This window comes from Geospiza fortis, unplaced genomic scaffold (genome assembly GCF_000277835.1).
Source record: "Geospiza fortis unplaced genomic scaffold, GeoFor_1.0 scaffold171, whole genome shotgun sequence".
In the NCBI taxonomy this organism is placed as follows: Eukaryota; Metazoa; Chordata; class Aves; order Passeriformes; family Thraupidae; genus Geospiza; species Geospiza fortis.
Genome location: NW_005054313.1, coordinates 8,986,111 through 8,997,117, shown reverse-complemented (window position 1 = coordinate 8,997,117; position 11,007 = coordinate 8,986,111). Strand labels below are relative to the sequence as shown.

The 11,007-nt window shown below is 40.4% G+C and overlaps 2 protein-coding genes across 2 annotated transcripts in view; both read right to left on the bottom strand.

Annotated features, from left to right (window-relative positions):
• The window catches only part of FBXO22 (F-box protein 22), an 8,358-nt gene extending 8,000 nt beyond the window's left edge, over positions 1–358 (bottom strand). Inside the window, exon 1 of the mRNA XM_005419777.2 lies at positions 349–358. Within this exon, the coding sequence (XP_005419834.1) occupies positions 349–358 (10 nt within the window). The remainder of the gene's footprint in view (positions 1–348) is intronic.
• A 344-nt stretch (positions 359–702) lies between these two features.
• The window catches only part of UBE2Q2 (ubiquitin conjugating enzyme E2 Q2), a 30,307-nt gene continuing 20,002 nt past the window's right edge, over positions 703–11,007 (bottom strand). The window contains exons 6-12 of the mRNA XM_031055886.1: positions 8,565–8,625; positions 6,395–6,485; positions 6,013–6,071; positions 4,690–4,738; positions 3,716–3,811; positions 3,212–3,278; positions 703–1,482 (exon numbers count right to left, since the gene is read on the bottom strand). Of these exons, the coding sequence (XP_030911746.1) occupies positions 1,451–1,482; positions 3,212–3,278; positions 3,716–3,811; positions 4,690–4,738; positions 6,013–6,071; positions 6,395–6,485; positions 8,565–8,625 (455 nt within the window). The 3' untranslated portion in view covers positions 703–1,450. The remainder of the gene's footprint in view (positions 1,483–3,211; positions 3,279–3,715; positions 3,812–4,689; positions 4,739–6,012; positions 6,072–6,394; positions 6,486–8,564; positions 8,626–11,007) is intronic.

Here is an 11,007-nt window from a genome sequence, read left to right as displayed (position 1 = left end):
GGGGCCGCCGCAGCCCCGCCGTGCCCGGCCAGCGGCACAGCCCCGGCGCTCGCCCCGCGCACCGGGAGCGCCGCCAAAGCTCGCCCAGGTCGTTTCTTTCGAGCTAAAAACTGGATCTAGAAGCAAATGCACAAAGACCCGCGGGCGCCTGATAGAGAAAAGAGCACAAGTTCGATAGTCAACTAAAAAAAACCCCATAAAAACATGCTTCTGCACTTCTGAAAGTGCTTAATCCATGGAACACACCCTTCGCTCGGCCCCGAGGAGTGCACAGGCCTAAGGACTAGTACTACAACCAAAATAAGACTCAATTCCGGTAAGGCAATGAAATTGTGTAAGTACACAGACCCAGACTCATCTCCTAATAAAGAAAGAACAGTTCCCATTAGTCTTTCAATAACAAAACCACCATCATGACTATGGCAGCATTTCTTATGCCTCTGAATTGGATGACATGTTTTTGTACTTTATTGTAGTTTTTATATAAAAATTTTTCATTCATGGACTTTCATCTCAATTTGTGCCAATCACTTTATAAGTTCATTAGTTTAGAAATGATTGCAACAACCCGTTAATAAAATGGAACACCTAAAACGGTTTTTAGTATTTTAAATAACTTCAAGCTTCATACTGTGGCTCTTCTTGTTAAGGAGGTTGAGCCAACAAGTAGCAGGAACAGCCCAGCAAGTTCTGACGCCCCAGTGGAAGTGACTAGTTACAAGGTTTTATTGGCACAGCCTTGCTCTGCATAAAAACAAAAAACCAAAACAAAATAAAAAAGAAAAAAACAAACAAAAAATTAAAATAAGCTGAACAAAGAGCATCTTTTCCAATAAACAGTTCATATTCTCATACAGCCATGAAAAATGTTTAATGACTTAACATACATGTGTTTTTCCTATATCATTAATTTGGAAAATACTACAAACGCTGTCATTTTAGACCAGAAAAACTACTGTGATTTGCAAGACCTGACATTTCCTAAAACAGTATTAAACAATGTATTAAACTTCTTGGCTTTAAATGAAACAATACAATGCAAGTCTCTGCAGTCTGCATTTTGCAAAAAGTAAGAAATACACAGAAGTGTGTGAACAACTCACTCCTATTGTATGATCTTTAGTAAGTTGATAGCCTGCTGCAGGGAGAGTTTATGCTTTCAAATAAAAAAAGGGAGAAGGGAGGGCGTGGCCCAAATCTGTTTAATCCATAAGAACAAATATGGTAAAGGCCCAAACTGCTCAGTCCAGATGCCTAAGAAGAGCGGAATGGTAAGGCTGTAACTTATACTGTACGTGTCAGTTGACAGATTATCCACTAACTTATCTAATAGCTAAAGTCCTCAGTACAGCTGTTATAGGGGCACTCATAGCTTGAGTCTGTGTGTTGGAAAACATAAAAAAGAGCTTGTTTTGTTGACATTGGTCCAGGTATACAACAGTCCTCAGCATTAGCCATCTTCTTTTGGAGGAGTGTACCAGCCTGTGGAGAACAGAGACATGTTAGGTACCAACGCTGCTGTGTCCAGAGCATCCTACTCTTCACCTGGGAGATGGAACCTAACCTGCCTCAGTCCTTCCATCTTAAGGCAGGCCAGCTCAGTGAGAGCCAGTGCCCTAAATGTGAGTAAGTCAGGAAGTCAGGAGTGGGAGACAAACTGTGTGTCCATATACCAGGATCTGCCCTGGTATTTGGGTGTGCACACACGGATTTGTGTGGCAGCAGCTATCCTGAGCTGGACAAGCTGAACACCAACAAGGGGAAGCTGCTGGAGGAGGAACATTGCTCTAACCAAACTTAACAGAGGAGAGGTAAGATCCTCAAGTCTTCAAGCTACTTAAAACATAGACATACAATCATGACTGCACTGGGACACTTGTATAAATCCCATTTTGTGTAGAGTTAGGCATGCACAAGCAACCGAATAGTTTATCCTACTTCTGCAAATCTTACTGTAGGAATAAGCTCAGAAATGTCAGTTGAATAACCAGTCTCCTGACATAATTTGGCACGTTTAACAGCTGAATCATACCTGATCAGGTGTGCACTGCTTTTTCTGGAGACCTCCAGAGCTCCAATCTTAATTCTCCCAGCCCCTCTTGTAACATTTCCTTTACATGTGTGTACAGTGACTACAAGGCCTATTTGTGCTGTCCCAGAGAGCACGTAGCAGCTCGAAGCTTAAGACACCCTTCACAGCAGCACTGAGTGCTGTGAATGCTTTGTGTTCAGCTCCTGAGGCAGCACTGATCACTTGCAGCACATACAAGTAAGCAGCCATGCTGGCTTTTGTAGCAAACAAAAAGAGCAAAAGGCTCAGTGAACGGCAAGATCAAAATACTGTAAAACTGGAGATGATGTTGAAGTCATTATCTTTGATCTTCCTCCCAGAGTACAGGTGTTCTGTTCCATGTTAGCAGCAGGGAAACTGAAGTGCTCACTGCAGTCACACAAACACTTTCACAATAACCTCAACTCCTGGAGGACACTCTGTACAGCCCAGAACATCACAGAAGTGTAACTGCACTGACTCCCTCATCACAAGACCAGAGCACCAATTCTGCTGACTACCTTTATGTAACATGTAAGCTACTTAAACCTTCTAAAGCCTCAGGCTTCTCATACTGCCACAGTAAATTCAATTATACCTGAAGCACTTGTACACTTGTTTTATGCAGCAGAGAGACTTTAAATAGAGTAAAAAAGTTCACACTGAAACAGTTTCCCTATTCTATTGTACACTTTCCCAGATAGTACACCTCACTTGGACTTCTTGTATTTTTTAGTCTCGGGTCTTTTTGCCCATTTTCTCTCTTCATTAATGATTATTTCCACTAGGTTCTTGACACATTGAAACAAAATCTTTCAGGGAAAGGGATAAACTCCCAGCAGATACCTTGCCAATATTAAGAGTCCCTAAAGCTACAGTAACAATGAGGTTCCTAGATCAACCGGCTGGACATGAAATGCAGCCGCCTCACAAAAGCAGCAGGCACACACAACATTCAAGTAAACTGGAAAAGTTGCAATGATCATAGTCAAGTTATTTAAGCACTACTGTTCTTCTAGTGCAAGAAAAAAAGAAGGAAGAAACATTTATGGTCTTCCCAAGCCAAAATAAGACACTTTGTCACTTCAGGTTTCTCTGGTGGCAAACACCAATTCCCAGGGTGCTGTGCAGACAAGAACAAAGAGGCAAGAACATACATACCATTTTTCTCATGTATTTGTACTAGTGACTTATAGGACTGCTGTGCTCTTGCTAGATTATATTGATTCTGAAAGGAGAAAAAAACTAATATAAAAACCTGCATCTAGACATGCAAGACTCAAAACCAGTTCTAACAAGGAAATTCTACAGTGGGCTTAAAAATAAAGTCCATGCACAATGTTAGAACATTCCTGGCTTTCAAGATTCCCTTCTCAGAGCCAGAAATTCCAAATCCTCCCAACTCTAATTGTCCTTCCCTCCCCTCCCTTGCCAATATAAGGATAGCAAAAGCCTACCCTGCCCATCCCAATGCTTTATCCACCTCATATGCTTGTAATTACATAAAAAATATTTAATTGCCAATAAAATACTTATACAGGCACCAGACAATTTGAAATGCATATATATATATTTGCAATAGCAATTCTGTCATGAAGCATCTTCTATGCAAGTCAGGAAATAAATGGAAGCCCATTGTGTAGTTGAGAAACACAGCACATTTACCTTATTGGCTCCAAACTGTACTCTGGCTTTTCCTTTGACTAAAGTGGCATTGATCTGCATGATGACTGATTCTATTGAGTAGGCACTGCTCCAGCCCTGGAGGAGGAAAGGAATGCTAACATACAACATGTACTCACTTCTTGTGCTCACCTTGCAAATCTGTTTTGGAACACATGCTTTGGCATTTTTTTTTCCTGCATTCCAGTTTCAATTACTAATTTTCAGTTAACATTTATTTTCCACAGATAATCTGTAGAATTATATACAGTCCTAGTACTAAGAATTCGTAAGAATTAAAAGACTGAATTACATTTCCAAAATACAGCAAGACAGGAACAAAAAAAGCTCCATCCTTGCACCATTGACACATTTTCAGCAATGTCACAACAGAAATTACAACTCCTTTTTCCAAGAAGGAGAAAAGACTGATCTCTAATCAAGTCAGTTCAGTAAGTTGTAAGAATTCTGCTCATCTCTGGCATTGCTTTACCTTCCAGAACTCACAAGAGTTTCTGCCAGAGCCTGCAAGTAAGTTACTTCATTAATTTACTTATTTTAAAGAGAAAATCACTCTGTCTGGACAAATCATCTATGACTATAATAATCTGTATTCCTCACTTCTCCAGAGCTGACTTTATGCAGTTGAAGAGGCTTCTAGAAAAGAAAACAACTTGTCTTGCTCCCCAGAGCTTGCTCCCCACACTGCCTTCCTCACAGGGATTCTGAGAGCTCCAAGCTGACCTGCTCACACTGCCTGCCTCTTCCTCACATCTCCTGTAAGCCATCCAAGGCAGAAAAGAAGATCTCAAACAAGATCAGTGAGGCAAATCTTATGGGACTGAGGTTTAATTCCACCATGTTTCTTTTGGAATGTGTAATTTATTCCACATAGGGATTCTTCAACTCAAGAGAAGCACCTATTTTCATTATTTTCAGGCATGTTTTATTATCCACATAATAGAGCTCATATTCACCTGTTTAGTAAGAAGTTCCATGCATAATGCACCTCCACCTAGGACATACCTAGAAACAAATGTGAAAGAAAATATACTTGACATCAGCAGTTAGTAAAAAAGTGCAAGTGCTCACAGCACTTTAAGCTCTTGCCAGCTTTTTTGTTCAATTCTTTGTTCATAAGCTGAAATGCCCTTTAACCAGTAATATATTGTAACTAGTTAGCCATGTCATACTTGGGCAAAGAAAATTAGCATAGTGAGACAAAAAAAGCTGTTTCCTAACTGGACTTAGGTTAAACCACTGACTTAGCTATTCTGTACAACTGCAGAGACCATGGAAAAAGGGAAGTTACTTTTTATGGCTACTCTACATATACATGGTATAGATGTGTAGCTAAAAGAAACCAGTAACATCCAGTTGTGTAAAGAAGTTCAACACCATTTCAAACAATGCAGGTGCACTTATAAATAACATGAGATAATAACCAGATCTTTTCTTGCTCTTTTTATGTAAATACCTTTTTTAAATTTCAGAAATACTTTATCCATTGTGCTTACTGGGACTCAGCAGAACACCTGAGCATGACAAAACCTGGACTGAGGGAAGAGAATTTACCACTGCTAAAACGTATTCTCCTCTATGATCAAGACATTTATACCTCATAGATCCATACGACATTCAGAGGGAAATGATCATTGAAAAGTCATCCTTTTTTCATTCTAAAAAGAAGTCTGAGTACAATCAAATTAGAATCCAATGAATTTTCTGGTGTTTGGGTCTGCTTGTTTAATATTGAGATAGCAGCAGCCCTCAGGAACCCTATTTAACTGCACTAACAATTTACTGAATTAAAGAAGAATACATGACAATTCAAGTCACATAAAAACCAGCACCAGCTATCACAGACTGCATTTTCAAAAACAGGTGTCATTTCCTGTCACCAGGAGATGCATAAAAGCCTTGGAAGGTGAAACTGTCTCTCCATGGATATATACAACTCCCACAGACAGCATTTCAACCATGCTTTAGATGACATTTGGAGTGTGTTTTCAATGAAATTTTATGGTTTTGGATTAGCATTCAGGGGATTTTTAAACAAAAACTTTATGGCAGTGCTACCAGCAAGAGAGAGACAGGTAAGACTTGACAGCAAACTTAAGGCAACACAGGGATCAAGATCCATTCAAAGCACCAACCCAAAGCACCCTACAAGTGGAGAAGGAAGAGCAATGTTAATCCCCCACAGAGGTCAGTTCTTACACATATGGCAGGCACAGAGTTTTTCAAGGTGTAACATTTTTACCACAAAGCACAATTTCTGCAGGGCAGCTCAAACCTACCCTCCCGTGAGCACAGGAGACACCACTCGCACAAAGGGAGGATCAAAAGGGAAGTTATCCTGAGAAGAATAATAAAAAAAACAGGTTAAGGAAAATACTGTGACATTGCTTCCCAAACAGAAAGTATTTCAACAGCCTTATTTGTCAAATCAGATTTGAAGTACTACAATTTTTCAGTTGTGTAAAAATTCACTTTCCATAGTATTGGCTAAAAAGCATTTTTTTGGGAAGCTTCAGAGATTAACTTAAAAGTTTTCTTTTCCCACCCTTTTTTTAAGGCCACAGATCCATTATTACCCAAGTAACAGCTGAGGGTCATTTCAGTAATCTTCTATAGTAAGCCTCAAATTTAACTGCAGCTTTTTGTCCTATAGACACTTACCTTAAAAGAGAAATTGAGTAAAATGTATTCTACGCCTTCTTTTTCTTTTAAGACCTGAAGATCACTATGCAGTGGGCTATCAGGATCAACCCTGTAAAAGCAGCACGGGGGAGACCATAGATCAAGTTAATATTTTCAATACCTGTAAACAGTAGTTCCTCTTAAAGACTTCCTTTATGTAATTGTAGTTTACAAACTGCAGTTTAAGGTGAAATGTAGGAAATTATTGCTCCTTTTACCAAGTAAAAACTTTGCCACAAGATCAGCATAAAAGCTTGCTGCAACAGACAACATTGCCAATGCTATCAAGTGTTGCTTAAACATAGCACAAAATAAGCTGTTTATTTGGAAAGAGCAATTTTAATTCTCTTCAGTTCAGTTGTGTTCAAATAAGAGGGGAGAAAAACAGGAAGACTGTAGTCATCTTGTTTTCAGCACATAGTTAGTGAATCCTTTATGGAATATGTAATTGTACTTCTGCATCAGCTGTTAAAAGTAATCTGCATCAGCAGAAGTACTAAAGCCAGCAGCTTCTGCTCAGCAGAATTTCAACAACTGTTGGTTCCAAAATGCTGCTGGTTAGCAGCCTGGCCATTAATGCAGACCCTACTGGGATAATCCCAATGGGTTAATCTGACACCTCATCACTTTTAAATAGAAGAGACTAGTCAAAAACACCTGCAGCAAGCCAAAAGCAGATGTTAAAGGGACTGAAAGGCCCTTAAACCTAATCCTCTACTACAGCTGAAGCTACAAAGTTGTAAGATCTCATTTCAGAACTTCTTGGGCAGGTAGTCCCCATCCTACCAGTGTGAAATTATTTCAGAAAAAATCTTCCAGTGCTTAGGAACTTCTCATTTCAAGCCATGGCTTTTGCTGGGCCAGCTCAAAGGGACTTGTTCTAAGTAACAATACTGTTTTTTCCTCACATGGGCTCTTTCCTCTGAACATCTACCCCTCAGCTACTCTGCACATAATGCATTTGTTACCAGACACTTTTTGCTGCAATAAACAAATGCAACACTTCTTTTCTTAGACATTCTGGAAGGCATTTGCTGCATGTACTCTATTTCCTCTTTTCTGAAGGCAGAAAATGAGAACTGTTCACAGCACTTGAACAGAGGTTTCAAATCACTGCACATGGTTTGAGCACTTGGTTACAGACACACTCAATAGGAAAGGCCTCCAATAACGTAACACAGATTTCTCTGATGTGTCATTCCTGACATTTTCAGCCTCAAACCCTTCACATGCCCATGATTACACTAAGAAGGAAACAAAACTATTTCAGCAGTTGGTGACCCAGGTTGCACAAGTCTCACCCCTAGGACAAGGCAACAATTCCCACACGCAGGTCAACTGTGCTGAAACAGCCTCTGTCCTTTTCCCCCAGGACATCTCTGAACCCAAGGGAGCTCTTCCATCCACTGCCAGCTGCTGCAGCCACCCAGCACAGTCTGGGTAGGCTCTTCCTTTCTTTAGGGTACTGTATAGGGATGCCAGCAGATGACCCTGTTACCAAAATAATTCCACTCTAACACCTCTAGGATTAAAGTTACAGCACTATGGATGTAAGAAGGTGAGTTATGTGCTGCTTTTCACTTGGTATACTAGGCAATGACAGAAGACAAGGTACATATAATTATATAATTCACATTTTTGTGATAGCTAAAAGTTTCAGTCCTGTGTGTCTGTTTAACTATAGAAATAAACAACTAATGACACTCAGTTATGTTCTTTTCTACATCTTAAGTGCAACTAGAAGCTGGATTTCCCTGTCATTCAAAACAAAAATAAAATCAATGCAAAAATTCTTGAAAAGAATTTTCATCTTTTAAGGCTGCATATTTTGGAGCAGTTTTAGAATTGAACAGTAATGACACTTCATGCAATCCACATAGCACTGGCAGGGAGAAGCAGGTCTGTCTTTTTGCCAGCTCAATCACTACTGGTCCATCTCTAGACATTTCTATGTATCAGAATTACAGCCACTAATTAGTGGCTACAATTACACTTACTGTAATACTACAGTAATGGTGATTATATGCTATGGCATATAATGTAATGGTGATTTATATACTATGGCTAGAGATACTCATTTATCAAAAGAATCTCTTCAGCAATAATAAAACAAGATTGTACAGAACACATAAAAACTTTATTAACTTACTTGAGAAGCTTAACATGCCATTCATACAAGCTGTCATTTACCAGTTCCACTGAATATATCCCTGTAGAAATATTAGATGAATTAATTATGCACTAAAAGTGTAGATAGAAAACTTAGCAAAACCAGTCTTTGCTTTAAATTTCAATGCTGTCAGCAGGTGTAAGGAATGGGCAGGATACTGCGGCACATCCTTCCTCCAGTAGCAGATGCACTTCTGAGGAGCTACAAGGAAAAGGTGTTTTCACTTCTATTAAAAAATTCCACATTAATCAATTTTTTTCTGATACTTAACCATTTCACCTTCAAACCTTCCACAACAACAACTCCAGCTTTCTTATTACTCACCGTATTTTACACCCAGTACACCACTAACATGTTTTTAAGACACTTCACAACACAGTGTGTGTGCAGCAGTGTGTTTCCCAGGTTCTCATCAGTACAGACAGACCAGGACAGCACACAGGACAGTGTATGCAGTAGAAACCCAACAAAAAGGAGATACAGCAGTGGATGAAGCACATTCCCAACAGCTGACTGAGGAAGGCAGAAAGATGCATCTAAAGAATGGAATGGTCTGCGGGAGCCAGCTGGTGACTTTCAGTGGCCTGTTTGTTTTAAGTATGTTAAACAACAGTTGTGCAATTCATTTCCCAGGGAAGGATGGAAATTATCTGCCATTTTCTTGTATATTCAAAACTTCCTCTCTGCATAAATTCACAAGAAGCTTTGGAAAAAGCAATAAATCTTTAACCACCCAGCAAGATTTAGAGCATGGTATCAGTCATGTACAGAAATTAAACCTCCTCTTTCACAGAATATTCATGCATATAGACTAACCCACTATTATTAAACTTGTTACCTGGCCTAATATTTAACAGCATCCTTGTTGCTGACCTAATTATTTGGAAGCCACATACAAATCAGGAACTTGCCTAGAATTTCTGAAGGCAATGCAACCACCAGATTGCAGTCACCACATTCTTCCCAAAGAATGGGGGATATTAATTTCTGAGTTTTATTATTCTAGCATAAAAATAATCTTACAGTTGAAGCTTATAAGCATTAGTACTTGGAGTACATGTGACATTGCAAGCTGTCCAGACACCCTAATTTCTAAAGCATTTCAAAACCTGGCACACAGGTTAAAGCACCCATGCTTGCTTCTCCTTTCTGAGAGCCACTAACAAGTGGGTACTGCAGCCAAGAGCACAATTTCTAATTTTTCTATGTCTAAAATAACAATGTAGGCCTGAACACATACTCACTGTGCTATCCATGTCCCTTTTAATCAGTAGCTACTTCAAGGACATGGCATCTGTTAGAGGAGCAACCAAAGGAGCTATTAAGGCCTTTTTCCAATTCCCCAGATCCAAGGACACTATTTTCTGAACTGACCTTATTGTAAGTCACAAACTGTAAGAATTTCAATTTGTACTGCTCTGATGTAATAACAAAAGGGTTGACATTCAGAACTCTGCTCATTGTCAACTCCCATTAATGACAAATCTATTCCACTGTTGTATCCAGAGTATTTTCTTCCACCTGCATCCAAGTGGGAGCAAACAATACTTATTACAGAGAAGGTAGTAAGTTACAGTAAGGCTCCTGACACCATGCTAAACAATGGAAGATCACGAGACCTTCTGTGGGAACACAGAACATCCCTCTGGCTGTCCAAGACGGCCAGGACCCCTGCCAGGGGGCTCAGAAGCCCTGGCATGGAGCCCAAAACACCTGTGGGTTCGATTACAATCCGTGGAGCAAATTACCAACCTTAGATGAAGATCAGCAAGCCACGGCAGTTTAGGTAGAATAACAGTGAAGTTATCATGGGGTGAAAAAGTAGATGTTGGGGTTTCTAGAATGGGGGTTCAGGAGGCAAGATGGAGGGATCTGGGTGTGTCCAGCCTTTCTCCTTCTTCTTGGCCCCCATCTTCTGCTGTGATGTTGGCACTTACAGATTGGTTTAGAGTAGAAGCTCACTGTCTAACAGACCTCGGCAGGACAGGAGAAAGAATTTTATAGATAAGATACAAGAAACAACGTTGAGACCAAGAAATGAAGAGCCCTGACTCCTTCTTCAAGTGCCAGGCTATGAAAAGGGACTTTTCAATTTTTCTCGGGGTCACTCTGACCAGCTAGAGACCCTGCCAACCTTCCATCCCTTTGTTCACTCACTAAGCCTTGAGCCCCACTCCTGCACTCCTCCCATCATCCTGAGCCTCCTGTTCTTAGCCACAGTTCCTGTCCCAGTCCAGCTCCAAGGCCCAGACACTTTGCCAGCTTCCCCAGCAGGAAGAGCTGTACCCCAAGAGCTGTACTGCATCTAAGGCAGCAGCTGCAGGAGGGTTCTCAGAGACAGAACATCAGTGCAAGACACTCCAGCAGCCTCAGGCAGCCGAGTTCTGAGCCAAACAGCATCTGTGTCTCCTCAGCAGCAGCA